The 18,802-nt window shown below is 47.2% G+C and overlaps 1 protein-coding gene across 1 annotated transcript in view; it reads left to right on the forward strand.

Annotated features, from left to right (window-relative positions):
- The window catches only part of GOLGB1 (golgin B1), a 26,099-nt gene extending 9,667 nt beyond the window's left edge, over positions 1-16,432 (forward strand). Inside the window, exons 11-23 of the mRNA XM_009069322.1 lie at positions 1,514-1,553; positions 1,648-2,795; positions 2,873-2,893; positions 3,000-6,854; positions 7,864-9,814; positions 10,097-10,275; positions 10,700-10,865; positions 11,868-11,999; positions 13,085-13,243; positions 13,379-13,476; positions 14,112-14,246; positions 15,860-15,965; positions 16,298-16,432. Of these exons, the coding sequence (XP_009067570.1) occupies positions 1,514-1,553; positions 1,648-2,795; positions 2,873-2,893; positions 3,000-6,854; positions 7,864-9,814; positions 10,097-10,275; positions 10,700-10,865; positions 11,868-11,999; positions 13,085-13,243; positions 13,379-13,476; positions 14,112-14,246; positions 15,860-15,965; positions 16,298-16,432 (8,125 nt within the window). The remainder of the gene's footprint in view (positions 1-1,513; positions 1,554-1,647; positions 2,796-2,872; positions 2,894-2,999; positions 6,855-7,863; positions 9,815-10,096; positions 10,276-10,699; positions 10,866-11,867; positions 12,000-13,084; positions 13,244-13,378; positions 13,477-14,111; positions 14,247-15,859; positions 15,966-16,297) is intronic.
- The last annotated feature ends 2,370 nt before the right edge of the window (positions 16,433-18,802 follow it).

An 18,802-nucleotide genomic window follows, 5' to 3' on the forward strand; every position in this document is an offset into this window, starting at 1 on the left:
CTGTGATGGTAAGATGTGAAACAGGTAATGATTAAGCAGCTGACATAAGCTAGAACTAAAACAGGTCAAGGACTGGCCTTAAAACAGCTAAGCTGTCATGGTCTTTTTTAACAATCCTCTTTGGAAGGTTATTATTAACTGGATTAATGTGGAAAGACAGGAATAGCTTCCAAATACTGCTTGCACTGTGTTTGTATCACGCTGTGTTTCCCTTTGCTGGCTGTGTGCAATTCTTGTGTCCTTCATCCACCCAATCCATATTTGTGCTATTTTCTGCCTCTGGTGAGTTAGTTCTTCAGTGAAACCATGAGCTGAACTGAGGCAGGTCTCAGGAAATACAACTCCAAAGGCTCAGCTGTCATTATAGGATGCCTTTCAAACCTTGTGCACTTTCACTGCCCTGATGGGCATTGGCAGACTGACTGGGGGGAGCTGTGAGCTCCTTGAGTGGGAGGCAGGTGGACACTGTCCTTGTCCTCTTCCACCATGGAGAGCTGCAGGTACAAGAGCAGCCAGGCTGTTGGATTAGGGACCTGCTGCCTGGCTTTACACTCAGCAAGAGCATGGAGAGTTTGCACTGAGAATTTCCTGTGAAACTGTTAGCTTAGAGCCACTCCAGCCTGCTCTCAGGGGGGAGGTTAACACTGGGCTTTATGTAATACATTCCTCTCCATTGGAGGGTTTGCATGTTCCTGCAAAGTCTCAAGGGAAAAGTTGACATTTGGGACTTGTTGGAACTGGAGAAAAATAGAGAGTCATTCATCCTGCTTGGCTCAGATCCTTACATTCCAACTGGCTGTACCTGAGGTGTGAGCTGATGGATCAGTGGGAATACACACCTTCACACACTCTTTTCAAGGACAGATAGAACATTTTGAGCTGTTTCTACAGCCTCTTTATAGAAAGTGGAATAAACATGTTCTTTAGCATATGACTCACCTGAACCAAGGTGGACATTGAAAAGGGATCAATAAATCCAACCCCGGAGCGGTCCGTTTCAGTGTCTTCATTACCAACAGTCCAGCTAGATGACTTGCATCTCAGTTTGTGCACTTGGACAGCTATTCCTGCCATTTGTGCACCTGACCAATGGCTTTAGGCCAAGATGTATGTGAATCCAAACCCAGGCAAGGATCTGGGTCATTTGCACAAGTTATTTGGAGACACACACATTCTATTTCAATGCTTGGAGCTTGCAAGGGCAAAGTGCTCTACAACTGGGGGCAGGAGATGGTTTCCTTGAGATGGTGTGACCTGTAGTTACAGCAAAGGTTAATTCTGTATGTTTCATTTTGTTTTCAGTCTTTCCCTTACTGGGTTGGGGTTTGTCACTTGCATATTTTGGTAACTTATGGTAAGTTTTCAGAATGAAGAAATGAGTTCTTTTGTAACCTGGTTTTGGGGGTGGGAGGAAACCTTAAGATGGTTATTTGGAAAAAGCCAAGCCCTTTGTTGACAGAACAGTTGGGGTTGGAAGGGGCTCTAGAGATCATCTAATCCATCCCCTGCCAAGGCAGAGTCCCCTGTTATTGCAGGAGTCAGCTCAGGAGAGAGCATCCTTCAACTACCAAATGTGGAAAGAGGCACTTCCAAAAGTGATCCTTTCACACAACTCAAAGAAAACTGATACCTGCTCTTTTCTTTTAGGTGAGAACAGAAGGCATTCCCAGTGGAAGCATGCAGTTGACTGAGGAGAGTTGTCCACCAAGAATTCTAGAATACCTTGCTGCAGAGAATCAGAAGGAGCTGTCAGTGTTGCTGCTGGAACTGCAAGAAGCCCAGGAAGAAATAACTTTCCTGAAAAGCCAACTCAAGGGCCCCAGTGGCCAAACTTCTACAGGCAGCCAGACAGGAGAGGAGGCTAACCAGCTGGAAGAGAATTCCCAGATACAGTGCCTTGAGAGGGAAGAGCAAAAGGCCTCAAAGATGCAGAGTGAGTTGAGCAGTAGCTCGTTACTGGGAGAGCCAGAAATGCAGCAAACTGGTGTGCTTCAGGAAAGCAGTGTCAGTGTTTGTGAGCCTGAGGGGAGCCCTGACCCCTGCAGAGGGGAGGTGGAGGCAATGCAGGGAGTCTCTACAGCAGGTACAGAGCCTGGCACCTCTCAGTCTCAAGAACTGATAAAGTTACAAAACCAGATTACAGAGCTGCAAACAATTCTGCAGAAATCAGAAGAATCCTTCCAGAGAGATCTAGGAGAAAAAAGTGCAGAAGTAAATAGGCTAAACCAGTTAGCTGAGGAATACAGGAAAAAAATAGAGGATTTTGACAGTGCATTTTGTGTTCTGACTGAAGAGCGAGATCAGCTCCTGTGTCAGGTGAAGGAACTCTCTGCCATACCTGAACTGAGGGAGCAAGTGAAGCAGCTTGAGCAGGATCTTGCACTTTCAGAAAAGCAGAGGCTGTCAGACAGTCAGAGCAGTCTGCTGAGAGAACAAATCCAGAGCCTTCAAAACGAATTTAAATCCAAGGATGTGAAAATTGAAGCTTTGCAGAAAGACTTGGATGAAGCACAACTTCAGCTTTCTGACCAGGACATGCAACTCAAGGACCTGAGAAGCCAAATTGAAACAAAGGAATGTGAAGTACTTGACCTAGAACAGCTTTTGAGGAAGAATACAGCAGAGATGGAAGAGCTCTCCCACAAGTTAGCCTCCAAGGGGCAGGAGGCAGCGAGCCTAGAACAGCTTGTGGCTGAGCACAGCAGGTCCGTTGAGAGCCTGCAACAAGCCTTGCAGGAGAAGGACCAACAGATGACAGAGATCAGTGTCAGCATGTCTGAGAAGATGGTCCTGCTATTCTCTCTAGGAGCTGAGGAGTCTGAAAGAGCAGGCAAGTCTGTTACTGAAAGCCCAGGAAGAAAAAGACCAAAACACAGGAGCAAAAGATTCATGTGTGAAATGTGGAGCATCTGAGCAGCAGAATGAGGCAGAGGCAGCGAGCAAAGAAAGTGAGGAACTAGCAAATACAGTGGAACTCCTGAGAAAGGAAAATGAGCAAGTCAAGAGGAGCTGAGGAGTCTGAAAGAGCAGGCAAGTCTGTTACTGAAAGCCCAGGAAGAAAAAGACCAAAACACAGGAGCAAAAGATTCATGTGTGAAATGTGGAGCATCTGAGCAGCAGAATGAGGCAGAGGCAGCGAGCAAAGAAAGTGAGGAACTAGCAAATACAGTGGAACTCCTGAGAAAGGAAAATGAGCAAGTCAAGAGGAAGCTGCAGGCAGCACTTGTGAACAGGAAGGAGCTCCTGAAACAGGTTAGCAAACTGGAGAATGAATTAGTACAGCTGAGGGGAGAACATGACTCAGAAACCTCAGTGGCTCAGGCAGCTGAAGGGGAAGAAGATATGAGAAGCAGGGTGAACAGAGAAGTGAATGCTGAAAGACAGCCCAGTGAGGAGTGCCTATTGCAGCTGCTTGCTGAGAAGGAATCTGAATTGCAGAGCATACAGAAGGTCCTGCAGGATAAAGAAACTACTGAAGCACAACTGCAGGCAGTGATTGAGGAAATGAGGCAAAGCTTGCAAGGTCAGACAAACAGTGTTTCCATTAAAGATGAAATCTTGGAGTGTCAGACAACTGTGGACAAAGCACCTGAGACCAGGGGAAGCCTAGAAGATTCTGGAGAAAATGAAGATCACAGTTCAGCAGCTACAAATCTGGAAGAAAACCAAAAGTTTGCTCTGAAGGAGAGGATTTCAGCCCTTGAACAAGAAAAAGAGCAACTGCAAAAAAAACTGCAGGAAGCCTTGGTGTCTCGCAAGGACACTATAAAAAAGGCTCAAGAAAAAGACAGGCATCACAGAGAGCAGCTGAAACAGCAGAAGGATGATTACAACATCCTCCAGGAGCAATTTGATCAGCAAAGCAGAGAGAAGGAGATCCTGCAAGCTCAGCTCAGACAGCTCCAAGAACAGAAAGGATCAACAGAAAGTGTTCTTGGGCATCAAGGTGGGTTGGATTCTTCATGCATGGAAACAGAAGATGCCACAAATAAGCCTGTACAAGTCACAGATGTCTCTGAGGATGAGTTTAAGCAACACCTTGACAAACTGCAGGTGGAGAAGGAGGAATTGGAATGTAACATGAGCCATATGCAAAGTGAACTTGCTTGCAAATCAGAATTAGTCCTCAATTTGCAGCAGCACATAGCACAGTTGTTCCTGGAGATAGAAGGGTTGAAGAAAACCTCTGACCAAGCTGAGGCTAAGGCAGCAAGTCTTCAGGTGGAATTAGAGGAGAGTCAAGCAAAACTTGCTGGAGAGGCCAGTGTGGAAGATTTGAAGACACTTGTGCACCAAAAGGATGAGGAAATGGAGCTGCTTAACTTGCAGTTAAAGGAGAAGAATGAAGCTCTCAGTAATGTGCAGGCACAGCTGCTGGAAAAGGAGGAGTCAGTCCAAAGACTCTGTAATCAGCTGGAAGCTCAGGCTCAGGTGCATGAGGAGCAAAGCAAGAGACTGCAAACAGAGCTGCTTGAAATCCAGGAGAAGCAAGATGATGAGACAGAAGCAGCTAAACAGAAGAATCAAATGCAAAGAAAGTTGCAAGCTGCACTTATCTCCAGGAAGGAGGCACTAAAGGAGAGCAAAGCTCTGAAGGAGGAGTTGGCTAATGCCAAAGCTACTATTGACAATCTTTCTATCAAGGTGACAAATATGGAAAGCCAAATACATGTCCATGTTCAAGAAACAGGTACTTTAACAGAGAAATTAGAGTGCCTCAAGGGAGAGCGAGAAAAACTCATTGCAGAAGTTGATAAAGTACTTATAGAAAACCAGAATCTGGATGGGTGCTGTAAAGACCTGACACTTGCTCTGGATAGAGCTGCTCTGGAGAAGGAGAAGCTGGAGAAGGAGGTGGAATCATTGAAATGCTTTCAAGCCACTGAGAGCTCTGAGTGGCAGGAGAAGCACAGGGAGCTTCAGGGGGAATATGAAACTCTGCTGCAGTCGTATGAGAACGTGAGTAATGAGGCTGAGCGGATCCAGCGTGTGCTGGAAACTGTTAGGCAGGAAAAGCAGGAGATTTTCATCAAGCTGAAAAGTGCTGAAGCCAAAAAAGAGGAGGCTGATAAGCAGCTACAGGAAGCTGGTCAGGAGATGGATGGAATGAAGGAGAAAATGAGGAAGTTTGCAAAATCAAAGCAGCAAAAGATCCTGGAACTGGAGGAGGAGAATGAGAAGCTTAGAGCAGAGATGCATGTCACAGATGGAGAGCTACAGAGGACTGGAGAGGCCTTTACAAGCAGTAGCCTGAAAGAAGAACTGGAGTGCTCTAGGAGGGAATACCAGTCTCTTTCTGCTCAGCTGGAGACAGTAGTGGCTGAAAAGGAATCTCTTAACCAAGAGCTCACAGACTTAAAGTGTCTTTTTGAATCTAAGTTGAAAGAAAGCAGAGACCAGGTTGACAAATATGTTGCTCAGAAGACAACAGGGGAAGAAACAAATCAGGCAGCTGCCACACCACCACCAGTGGAAAGGACTGAAAATCAAGTGAACACAGCTCCTAGCCCAGAGTCTCCTGGTGTAGAGTTGGAACAAAAGGCGTCAGGAGGTGGTGGCCCTTGTGAGGATCCTGGTGCCTACAGACAGCAGATAGCTGAGCTCAGCCAGCGAATCGCTGAGCTGGAGGATAGCAGAAGAGCTTCAGAGCAGCAGCTGGATAACATCCACACACGTGCTGAGGCTCTAGCAGGTGAGAAAAGGGCTTTGGAACACCAGATGGAAGAGAAAGTCCATGAAGTGAATGCTCTGCAGGATACAGTAGCAAAGATGGAGCAAACAGTCCAAAAAACCAAAGAAGACCTTGCCCGGGTGATGGAGCTGAAGGAGGCGCTAGAGGCTGAGAAGGATGATTTGGAAGAGAGGCTGATGAACCAGCTGGCAGAACTCAATGGCAGTATTGGTAACTATCAGCAAGATGCAACAGACTTCCAGATCAAGAATGATCAACTGAAGCACGAGCTGCAGAGCTTGCAGAGGATGATGCACAAACTGGAGGAGGAGAAAAGTCAGATGGCAAAAGAGAAAAGCCAAGTGAGTGCAGAAGGGCAAAAGGAACTTGTAGAAAAGCTGAAGTGTAGTTGGAGGGGAGAGAGCAGCACACATGTAAAGGAGCTTCAAGAACTGCTGAAACAGAAACAGCAGGAGATTAAGCAGCTGCAGAAGGACTGTATCAAGAGCCAGGAAAAGAACAGTAGTTTAGAAAGAACTGTTAAAGCTCTGGAATTTCTGCAGAGTGAGACTCGGAAGGAGGTAGAAGCAGCCAAAGAGACTTCAGCTAAAGCAGTTGAAGACACCAAGAAAGCCCAGGCAGAGCTTGCCCTCTGCAGGGTGGTGTTGGATGACACGCAGAGCGAGGCAGCGAGGGTTCTAGCAGAGAGTGTCAAAGTGAAAGAAGAGCTGCAGGCAAATAAAGATAACATCAAAATCCAGATGAAGAAAAAGGATGAAGACTTTGAGAGAAGGTTGGAACAGGAGAAAGACAAGCACTCAAAGGAAATGAAAAACATGGAAGAAAAGCTGGCAACTCTGCAGAGGGAGAAAGACCATATAGAAGCAACTATTAGTGATCTGCAAGACTCCTTGAAGATGAAGGATCAAGAAGCCAAGCAGCTGGAAGGTAATCTAAACAAAACCTTAGCCCAGCTTGCAGCCTTCACCAGGAGCATGTCTTCCCTTCAGGATGATAGGGACAGAGTGATAGACGAATCAAAAACCTGGGAGAAGAAATTCACTGAAACTATTCAAAAGAAGGAGGAAGAAATTCGTTCAAAAGAGGAAAGCTGTGTGGTGCTGAAGGACCAGATGAAGCAGATGAGCATACGTGTGGAAGAACTCCAGACTCATATATCCAGGTAAAGAAGCTGTGTCAGGGGAGGTTTGGGCATGTATTTGTTGTCTGCACAAGGATACAGGGAGATTAACACTCTAAAATACTCTTTATCTCCTGTGTTAAATCAGTTCTCCGTGCCAAGCACTCACCATCTGAGTGCTACCCTGAGTCTTTAGCAATCTGAAATTTGAAAGAGTTTTTTTTGCATGGAGCTGTTGCACTGAATGTCAAGAGAACATTGGGATGCGTAATTCGAGTTTAAAACCAAAATAAATGTTGAGGGAAAGATGGAGCTGTGGAAACATACCAAAATGTACACCTGTGAATTGCCAAAATTCACACCCAAACTGTTCTGTGAGGGTGGTGAGGCACTGGCCCAGGTTGCCCAGGGAGGCTGTGGCTGCCCCAACCCTGGCAGTGTTTCATTCCAGGTTGGCTGAAGCCTTGAGCAACCTGCTCTGGTGTGAGGTGTCCCTGCCCAGGGTAGGGGATTTTGCACTGGATGATCTCTGAGCTCCATTCCAACCCCTTAACATTCTATGATTCTATGATTCTCACATGAGTAGAATTGTTCTATAAAGTTTATTTGCTGTATCTTTGCATCCTGCAACATGAAATGCACATCAGACATGAAAACAGCGATTTCATTGTGGGGGAGGTTGTTTTTGTTCTGCTTTTATTGTTAGCTGCAGTGGATGAGAGAAGTATTGCAATGAAAAGGAGGTGAAAACATCCCATGTTTAAGCTCCTCCATTTTTTTTTTCAAGATTGACAGAAAGATTTATCTGCTGGACAACTTAAAAATGTATGTACCCCAGGCACCACTCCCTTTGGATATCAGTGCAGTCAGGACTTCAAAAAATACCTTGAATTTTAAATTGAGGGGAAAATGAATCACCTGGATATTTCCAGCTTGATTTCTGAAAGTAAAACTAACTCTGTGGCTTTTCTAAACTAACCTGAAACCATTGTTGCAGGTTTGGATACTGGGGTACCTCACTGATTTGTGACTTAGTCTTTCCTGTTTTCAGGCTAGAACTCAACAAGAAAGACTTGGAGTCTGACTGCAGGAAGGAGATTCAGCACCATCAAAAGACATGTGAAATACTGCAGGAGGAGAAAAAGGAGCTTTTGACTGAGCTTGAAGGGTCTCGGGAGCTGTACAGCAAGTCCCAGAATGAACAGCAGAGACTGGAGCTGGAAATCAGCAGCCTGAGGGACCAACTTGCTGACCTGCAGAGTTCCTTCACTGAGTGTGAGCAGGCCAGGGCAGAGCTGGAGAGTGTGGTCAAGCAACAGGAGGCCAGTATCCAGAACTTCAAATTCAGCTGTGAACAGCTTGAGGCTGATCTGCAGGTGTCCAAGGACCTCACAAATAAGCTGCATGAAGAAACTAGTGCCAAAGATCAGAAGATTGTGAGTTTGCTGTCTGCCAAAGAGGAAGCAGTGGTGGCTGCTCTGTCTGAGTTACAGCAGCAGCACTCTGAAGAGATCAGAGAGCTGGAGCATAGGCTGAGTAAGGAGGAAGAGGATAAAAAAGCTTTGGAAAATGAGAAGAACAAATTTCTTGAGAAACTTGATCATCTTACTGAGAAGCTGAAGATAAGCAGAGAGGAAGGTAAACAGCAGAAGGCACAACTGGAGTCCTTCACCAAGTCCATGTCCTCTCTGCAGGACGACCGAGATCGCATCCTGAGGGACTACAAGCAGCTGGAGGAACGACATCTTGCTGTGATCCTGGAAAAAGACCAGCTCATACAGGAGGCTGCTGCTGAGAACAATGAGCTCAAGGAAGAGATGAGAAGTTTCCACAGCCGCATGGACGACCTCAACTCTGAGAATGCCAAGCTGAGCGCGGAGCTGGTGCGGTACAGAGAGGACCTGAACCAGGTGATCTCAATAAAGGACTCCCAGCAGAAGCAACTTCTCAAAACACAGCTCCAGCGGATCCAGACTCTGGAAAACGAGAAGGCAAGTGTAGAAACACAGCTGAAGGAGTCTGAGCATACTCAGGATGATCTGAGGAAGTGCATGGAAGCCTTGAGAGAGGATAAAGTCAAGATGTCTCAAGAGATTGAAACCCTTAAGTCCTCTGTGTGCCGGGTGCGGGGTGAGATGGAGGCATTGCGTGAGGGGAGTCCTATTGTGGAGTGTCAGGCAGAGCTGAAGGCCCGAGAGGAAGAGGCACAAGAACTGAGTCATAAGCTTTGCCTCTCCCAGCAAAGGATAACAGAACTTGAGGGGGAACTGGAATGTGTTCAAAGGGATGCAGCCAGGAGAGTGGGAGAGGCTGAGGACAGGCTTCAGAAGGAGCTGAAGCACCTGCATCATGATGCGGGGATAATGAGGAATGAGACAGAGACAGCAGAAGAGAGAGTGGCAGAGCTGGCACGGGACTTGATGGAAATGGAACAGAAATTGCTGGCGGTCACAGATGAGAACAAAGATCTCAGAGCTCAAATTCAGTCCTTTGGGAAGTCCATGAGCTCTCTTCAGGACAGCAGGGATCAGGCCAATGAAGAGCTTCATGCCCTGAAACAGAAATACTCTGCAGACTTAGAGGAGCAAAGGAGTCTAGTGCAGAATCTTCAGAAACAGATGGTTCAGCTGCAAGAGGAGCAACATTCCACTGCCAGGGACCGAGACACGGTGAGGTCTGAGCTGGCAGAGCTGCAGAAAGCCACTGATGAAAGAGGCCTCTTGGCCCAGATTGAGAAACTTAATCAGCAGCTCAGGGCCAAAGATGATGAGCTTCTCTGTTTGTCTGTGGAGCTGGAAGGCTCTTCCAACCAAGTCAGGTCTTTCTCCAAGGCCATGGCAAGCCTGCAGGATGAGCGAGACCGACTGCTGGATCAACTGGACAAGATGCATAAGGTCGAAGAAGTGAAGCAACAAGCAGAGGGAAACACTTCCACCACTGCTTCAGAAGTGCAGAGCCTGAAGAAGGCACTGTCCTCCTTGCAGAATGACAGGGACAGAGTAGTAAGTCCTTATTCTTTCTTGCAGCTCTTACTTAAAAATTTGGATCTTCAGGTCTTAAAGTTCAGCACACTTAGGTCTGGTAATTGTGATGTGACACATAAATCATTGTCTTCTGAGCAGTTTTTAGTACACTGCTGTGATTGCAGGTTCAAGTTCTAGTTTCTCTGTCTTCTTGAGTGTGACTTTTCCCTCCAGATGCCACAGTGAGAAATGCTCTTAAGCACTTCTAATAAACCAAACTGCTTGCTCAGCTGTCACACTGATGTTTGCCTCTACTTCCAGGTGAGAGAGCTGAAGAACCTGCAGCAGCAATACATCCAGGTCGGGGTGGAGTCTGCCGAGAACTCTCGCTTAAAGGCACAGCTGCAGGAGTGTCAGCAAGAGGCTGACAAACAGCTCCGCCTGCAGGAGCAGCTGAGGCAAGAAGGAGTTCTGTACCAGCAGGAGCTCCAGCAGCTCAGGTGAGTTGTCTGTCTGCTCTGCTCCAGCGAGGCAAATGTGTTTGCTGTGGGGAGAGGTGAGGAGAGTGCAGGCCTCAGGTTGGTGTGGTGGGATCCGTGCTGTGGGCCTGGAGCCTGGATACTGTGCCAGGGACAAGTGGCATTGCCAATGAATTGCTTGACAAAATTCTGCACAGCAAGATCAAAACCACATCCAGGAGCACCAAAAGTGTGAGCACGGAGCGATCTGCAGGGTTGAGCCAAATACAGAAAACTTCCTTAAACCTGAGTTCAATGTTTCTGTACCTAACTGGGTTGGGTTGGTTGAGTTATAAAACTTCTTTGGTAGCATGGGGTGATGGTAGAATCATCCTCAACTCATTCTTGCTGCATACCTTGACATCATAAGTGATATTGGTCATTTCCCTTGTGTTGTGCTGGGCAGGCAGGAGAAAACCACGTGGGAGAAGCAGAGCAGCAGCATGAAGGAGCAGTACCTGATAGCCATAGCAGAGAAGGACAAGCAGCTGAGCCATTTACAGAGGATCACACAGGAGATGATGCTGCCCTTCAGTAAGGCTCAGACCACAGAGGAGCAGCACCAAACCAAGGTGAGTGGAAAGACACGGATTCTTTACCATGTGGAAATGTGAGGTTTGAAATTCAGCCATAGGAGCGTGCTGAATTTCCTAATGTGTCCTTTCCTGAGTTCATGGTTCCTAATGTTTCAAGAAAGAGAGTAAGAGTTGGAGCTTCCTAGGCACCTTGGGTCCTTTGGAGCAGTATGGAACTTCTCAGGTGTGTCTTTCTGGCTGCTCCAGAATTGCCTCTTGCACTGTCTTTGTATTAAGATATTCTGGTTTAGTTCTCATTTTAATGCCACCTTCTAATTTTTCAGTTTCCTTTTGAGGTTTTCTTGCTGGTTTTACACTAAGAGCAATCTACAGTCCTGGCTCAAGCCCAGAGAAGCTGAGGCTGGAACACTGCACCTTCTCTTTTCTTTCTCCTATATCACAGTCCTAAAAGTAGAGTGGAAGATGTTTGGTATTTTGCTTGCCTGGGGAAGGCTGTGTGCACAGTGCCATGGTGTGAGAGCCAGGGGAGAACTCTCCTTCCCACACCTCAGGTGTTCCAGTGGGTTATGTCTGTGGAGTGGGGAGGAAACCTCCCCTTAACTCTTTGAGACACCCATGCATATATGTGAAGAAAAAAGCTAGAGCAATGCTCATGTGATGCTTTTCAGGAGGGGTCCTCAGTGCTGACCTTCTGGTCTTTGCTGTATGAGAGCAGTGTGGACATGGCTTTGAGTTTTTGTTTTTCTTCTCTCATTCGTGTGCTTATGTTTTCCTTCCTGTATTATAAACAGCTTCAAGACAACTTTGAGAAGGATCCGTGGCATGTACAAGTTCAGTGATCTTTCCTAACTGTTTGGATTTTCAGATGGCTTTTAGGATATTTTTGTTCGTTCCCCACTTGCTCTTTCACTTGAGTAGGTCAAATTCCAGGTCTGGGAATAATGTTGGGTTTGACCTGGGAGTGCTGGACAGAGAGGACTAACAGGAGAGTAAGTTGTCACACATTCAGGATATTTTTAGTTTGTTCTTTCCCTGCAGATCTCTCCAGAAGTCCTGAAAGGGGACTATCCAAGCCTAGAAACAGAGATGAAACATCTCCAGGCCCAGCTAAGTGACAGCCTGAAAGAACTGCACCAAAAAGAGCTCAGAATTCAGCAGCTAAACAACAAGGTACTGATCATATCCTAGAACTCCTTGAGGAATGTGGGGAAGGGGGTAGGCTGGAATAGGGCTCAGGGAGCAACAGGAATGAGCCTTGTGGGTTTTAATGAAGCAGCACAAAATCAGAAATGCCTCTGAAAAAAGCAGTTGGAAACACACTGATGGATTCCCCTTTGCTGAATGAGGCTTGCCCATCCCCACTCTGCCCTGCCTCAGGGAGTAACTGGGTGGGGACAGAGCTTGGGAGAGAGAGGCCACAGCTGGGACAGCTGTCCTGGATGGTCCAGAGGGATATTCCAGGCCCAAATGAAGCAGCACAAAATCAGAAATGCCTCTGAAAAAAGCAGTTGGAAACACACTGATGGATTCCCCTTTGCTGAATGAGGCTTGCCCATCCCCACTCTGCCCTGCCTCAGGGAGTAACTGGGTGGGGACAGAGCTTGGGAGAGAGAGGCCACAGCTGGGACAGCTGTCCTGGATGGTCCAGAGGGATATTCCAGGCCCACACAGCTCAGCAGGGTCAGTGACAGTCTGTGAATCAGCAGCTTTTCTGCTGCTGAATTTTAGTGCCTGCTCTCCAAAGTGACCAGAGGGAGGAAGGAAGAGGATAGGGGAGGAAAGAAAGAGAGAGGAGAGAAGACAGATGGGACAGTGGGGGAAGGAGGTTTGGTATGGCGAGAGGAGACCTGGGAGTGCTGCCTGCCAGCCTGAAACAGTTCCTGTGTTGCAGTGCAGAATCACAAGCAATGGATTCCCACACTGAAATGAAGACCCAGAATTTAGCAATCTTCAGATAGTTGCCTTCAAGGCAAGTGAGGCTGTGAAATCATCATTTATTGATGATATTGCTGGAAGGTTTAGGTCAATCTCAGCACTTTAGAAATCTAGTTCTGGACACATGTTACTTTGTACATGGCATTGGTTTGGGACTCCTGTTCTGGAAACCTTAGCCAGAAGCTGCTGCTGGAGATCATCACTGGTCTGTGGCCCTGAGTGATGTGTTCCCAGTAGAATTCTTACCCTCAGTTACACAGAGAACCATTTTGCTGTCACGAAACCCAGTTCTTTACTTGGCAGTTGTGTTTTCTCCTCAGCTCTCTCAGGTGTTTGAGGAGAAAAACGCCCTCTCCCTGCAGCTGCGCGGGACCAGCCGGAGCATCTGCGAGAGCCACCAGCACTACAGTGAGGTCCTGAGCCGCTGCCTGGAGCTTGAGAGGCAGCTCCAGGAGCTGCAAACTGCAGACAAGGGCGTGGTAAGGGGCCTGTTTGGCTTGGGGCATGGCAGGGAAAAGCTGGTTGCAGGTGGCTGTGCTAACTGTGCAGCGTTGTAGCTGCTGTCTGTCCTCGTCGTTCAGTGCACTCTGCTGTACATTGCTGTTTGATTTCAGGAGCTGTTTGCTACAGATGCTGCTCCAGGAGCACCCCAAGAAAAGAATGAGCCACAGAGAGGCAGTTACACACCTGAACTGCAGGAGCTGCAGCTGAGGTAAAGAAAGCTTGAGAAAATAAGAGTGGGGGTCGGTCCTGATGGAGGTGTTTGGGCTAGTGAATGAGCTGTTCCTCTGGGTCAGTGTGTTGGAAAAACTCATAAGACCTTGTGGATGTGGAGGAACTGTTGAATGCACTTGGCAGCTGTCATTGGTTATCTCTTTGGATAGAGCTTCCAAAAACACAATGATAACATGTAGCAGCAGTGCCAGCCAAACCAGCATCTTGCATCAGGTGGGCTGCATCCTCAGTAGCTGCTGAGGTATTTCAGTGGTCCTGGTCTCAAGGCTGTAGCCTGAGAGTGTCTGGAATTCAGACCTAGCACATGATTCCTTGTAACCTCCTGGAACCAAGATCTGGCGCATGATTTCTCATACCCTTTCAAAATAGTTTTCAAAAGGTGGAGCCATGTGTGACAGAGCCAAGGAACTCCTTCCTGATGTGAAACAGAAGCTTTCAAGAGATTTATCTTCTCTTGTGCTTTCCAAATAATTTAAATGTATTAGAGAACTCCATCTGTGTGAGATGGGAGGGGATTGAGGTCTGTTCTCATACTGCCTCAGTGAACACAACAGAAACAGAATACTCCACGATTTAGCCCGTTTTTGGCATGTACCTGGTTATTTCTGGCAGGTTGTCTGAAACAGAGCATTTACACAGCAGCACAAAGCAGGACCTGAGGTACTTGGAGGAGCAGCTGGAGGAAGAACGGGAGCGCCGTGTTGCTGTGGAGGAGGCTCTGTCTGCGGCACAGGAGGAGGTCAGGAGGTGAGCAAAACAGCACTGCAAAACAGCAGTGTCACCATTGGAGTGTGGTGGTTTTAGCTCTGCTCTTCATCTGCACTTCTTCACATTTTTCTGCCCAATGGCACTGAGGGCACAGAAACAACTGTGCCATGTCTGTCACAGAGTGGTTGAGGTGGGAAGGGACCTCTGGAGACCATCTGGTTCAATCTCTGCTCATGCAGGACTACCTAGAACCAGTTGACCAGGACCATGGCCAGATGGTTGTTGAATATCTCCAAGGGGGAAGACTTCACAACCTCCTTGGGCAACCTGTGCAATGCTCAGTCACTCTTGCTGTAAAAAGGTGTTTCCCAGAGCTCAGGAAATTCAGTTCCTTCAGTTGTAGGCAGAGAGAGTGAGACAGCTGACTGGACATTAAGACAAGTTCTGTCTAGAAATGAGATGCCAGCTTTCTTAATTAGTTAAATTAACTACTGGAAAATATAATTTGGAGACTGAGAATTGGGTGCAGGCAGAAAAGGAGCTCTCATGCTTCGAGGGGATTTGTCTCTTCCGTAAGCACCTGTCAATCTTGACTTAAAGAATGTCACTCAGTTTTGATGTATTGCCAATTAACATACACTTTGCTTAATTTGGTTGTTGAGAAACAAGTAAATACTTAAGAAAAACAATTTCCCTGCCTTTTCCAGGCTTAGCTTCATCCCAGATCCATCTCCCCAGTATCCAGTGCCATTGTCTGTGCCCCACAGGACACTCAGTCCCTTGGGTGAGGCCAAGGGCACAGTGTGGGAGGCTGTGGTTGGTATCTAGTGACTTCTCTCTGCTGCTCCTTGTTTCTAACTTATGGGGCTTCATGGCCTCCTGCCACACAGGTGTCCCTTGCAGCTCCCTGGTACCAAGTCCTTGCCTTTTATACCCAAAACACTGTGTAGCTCAGGTGACTGGGCAGATGCCCTGATAGTCAGCAGAGCAAAGGAGGCTGACCTGGACCCAGTGATGGGATTGGGATGCAGTGAGTAGCAGCTTGGGAACATTTGTTTCTCATTGACTAGGGAAGTGGTTTTCATCACGTGACTTCATTTAGGCACTTGTGCTGTGCATTTCCTGCTAGCTCACACAAGCCTCACCGGTGGAGTCTCTTGCAGTCTTTTCTTCTGACACATTACTGATTCGACCAGGAATGATGGTCTGTATGAGGGAGTTCTGGATGAAATTCCCTGGTAATTGCTGCACAGCTTGGACAACTGCACCTCCTTCTGGAATGAAGGTGTATGAAAGCCTCCTGCAGCTGATCTCCCTAACAAATTGCAGCCCCAGGCTGTGACTCAGCTGCCTCCTCATTTCATCCCTTAATACTCTCTTATCAGTCTTGAATATCTGTCACTAGAAAATAGCTAGCAAGAAGCAGCACTACTGCAGCCAGAGCTGGCTTCCAGAACAATTTCAGTGTTTGGTGTTCAGTAATTGATACTGCTGTAAGCTCTACAAATGGAACCAGCTCTTGTCAGGTGAGGCTGTGGCTTTCTGCAGGAGTTGATTCCTTTCTGGAGAAATACTTCCTTTCCTAAGCTTGATTAAGTGTTGGTTTGGGGCCTGACAAGAAACTGGATCTAATTTCGTGTTTGTTGCTGCAGGTTGCAGTCCAGTGAGTGGGCATCTTCCCTCAGTGCCAGCATTGACATGACTCCCAGTCATGAGCAGTCCTTGCTGATCGACTCCATGGATAACAACTCCAGCAGAGTAAGAACTTACACTCACAGCTGTCAGTGATGTGAGCTCTGGCTGATCCAAGGAACTGTGACCTACAGCAGCTCAGTCCCTCTCTGGGCACATGTGGGGGCTGTGTAGGTTTCTGCTCTTGCCCTGCTCTGTTTTCCTTGCCAAAAGCAGGATTTGGAGAGGATTGATTCATGGAGGACCTGCAGGGAGCAGGGGAAGGGGAGTACTTCTGACAGGGGAATGACTTGGGAAGGTTTATTAGCTTAAACTTCCTGTTCTCAGAGAGCTGTGGGTGAAAGCAGCTGGGGACACATCCATTCTTGGTACTGACTGGTCTCTCTTTGCTCTTCCAGGCTCGGAACACCCTTGGACTGCGACGCATGTTGCGTTCTCTCTTCCGTTCTCGGACCCACTTGCCTCTGTTGGTGGCCATGTACCTCCTTGCTCTCCATGTCCTGCTCTTCCTGTGCTTTACAGGTCACCTGTGAGCAGCAGTGACACCTTTCATCCAGCCCGAGCCCCATGTGTACTGAGGGTCTGCGTTCCCTGTGGAAGGGCAGCACTTCTCCCAGCTGCCTTCCTTCCTTTCCAACCCAGCCCTGGGTGCTGCTGTCAGGTTCAGTGCTGGTGCTGGGGATCTGCTCCCAGGAGATCTGCCATTCCCTTGGTGTTCCAACACAAGTGGTTCATTTCCTGTAAGCTTCAGGGACAGTGTCAGTGTTTGTGCCTGTGCTTGGAAGTGGAACCACTAATTTTTAGATAGTGTTGTGCCATGGTAGGAATAGGAAGAATATTCTTGAGTTGCTGCAGTATTTCAGCACTTTTGGAACTGCAGGATCTTCCCCTTCTTAGGCTGAATCCATCAGTGGGGTTGGGGAGACCCTGGAGCTGAATATAAAAAAAGGATTGTCTTCCCTTTCTTCCATCCCTTAGATTTGCTCCATGGCTCAGTGATGTCTGAAATGCATATCCTAAGGAAGTTGTGGGCACTTTAAGGAACAGGAATTGAATTTAAAAATTACTTCCTGCTCAGTTGCATCTCCTGTTGAGGAAAGGCCAACATCAGTGTATCTGGACCTGCTGAGCATTCTGTTAAAAGCAGTCATATGTCTGCCTTGACAAGGCTATAAAATAATGCCAGTAAATTAGTTACTTAAAAGGAATAGTAATCAAGAAACTTTTAGCTTTTAAGTTAAAACCCTTGCTGTTTATAGCATCTGTGCACCTCTGGTGGCAGAAGGTACTGGCTTACCTCTAAAGATGAGAGCAGCCCTGCTTCCACATTCTCATCCACTGAGCCCTTGTCATGAGACTGAACCTGTTCAGGTTGTGTTGAAGGGACCCATTATATGGTGTGTGGGCACAAAGCAAAGGCAGAAGCCCCAGAAATGAACTGACTCTACTGAGGAAGGGACCAGAGCTCTGAAACCTTTGGGTGTAGAAAGCTGATGCTGGTCATTGGGCTTGTTTGGACCTAAATGATGCAACTGGACTGGACCTTTTAGGATATATGGAAAGTTGTCTTTTTGTAAAGAACTCCTGAATGTATCCTGAGTTGAGACTTCCTACTTCCAAAAGGAAAATGCTGAATGCAAAGCAAGTTCCAGTTGCATTCCCTTCAGAGAACTGCCCAGGAGGATCCTGTCTGCCTCTCACTGGAGTGTGATCAGTCATGTTTTTCCCATGGGAAAGGGGTAGTTATTTTGATACTGCTGGTGAACTAAGCTGCTCTAGCCAGTGCACAAAGCCTGTCTGGGGGTGGATTGAATCCATTGGTGGCGAAACCATCTGGATCTCTGGCAGGTCCAGAGCATTGGCACTACATACACATACCCACTTGTGCACTGCCTCTGATTACCAGGATGGACTTCCTCCTACATAACATTCAGTGACCAAACACTTTCCTATAGCTTCCTGGGGCATGAGCTCCTGTATATATAATAAAGTCTATTTTTCAGATGGAGTTTGCTAAATGCTGTGTGTGGTGCTGTTGTCACACCTTGTCCAGGACACTATGGGAGTCTGTGCACTACCCTGTGTGGGAATTGCTGTTTCTTCACACGGTGTGAAACTTTTTCCCGTCTTGCCTCTTATTCAGCCTTTTTCAGCTGGCAAAAGAAGGAAATAGCACTTGAATATTCAATGCCTCAGGGTGAGGAGGGGGTGGAACTGGGTGATTTTAAAGTCCCTTTCAGCACAAACTATTTTATCAATAGTGAAAGCTAGTCCAGTAAAACAAGATTTGCTTGGGTTTACTTTTGCACATTTGCCTGAGCACTGCACCTTAGTAGAGTTGTGCAACCCCAGGACAGATGCAGGATCTGGCAACAGCAAGCTGGAATGTGCTAATAACTCAGGTGGGACAGTTATGCTGTTCCCTTCCAAACTCCGTGCAAGACACATTTCTGCTGGATCAGAGACATTTGCATGTTTTATACCTGCAGATGGAACAGTTGCAGCTTAGATTAAATACAGAAATAAAACCTCAGAAGGAACTTCTGATCTGATAATCATAGTCTGAGCGAACAGCTTTGTGGTTTGACCTGATGAAAGCTGAGGCCTTTTAGCTGTTTCCTGTCTCAAACGTTACAACATTTTGTTTCTTCTCCCATGGACCTGTCCTGCCTTGGGTTTTGACCTATCTGCAATAGAGCCTGAGAAGGAGATGGACCAACAGAGCTGTGCTCTGCCATTCCTGGGATACACAGACCCATTCAGCAGCACCACTGAGGCTGGTCCAGGCTCTGGTTTTGTGCCAGGAGGAAGGAAGCATCACAGGGGATAAGGAGGAATGGACACAGGTTACTGCATGGAGATGTAACAAGATGTAACAGCCTCTCAGCCACCCTTACAGACAG

This window comes from Acanthisitta chloris, unplaced genomic scaffold (genome assembly GCF_000695815.1).
Source record: "Acanthisitta chloris isolate BGI_N310 unplaced genomic scaffold, ASM69581v1 scaffold27202, whole genome shotgun sequence".
Classification (NCBI taxonomy): Eukaryota; Metazoa; Chordata; class Aves; order Passeriformes; family Acanthisittidae; genus Acanthisitta; species Acanthisitta chloris.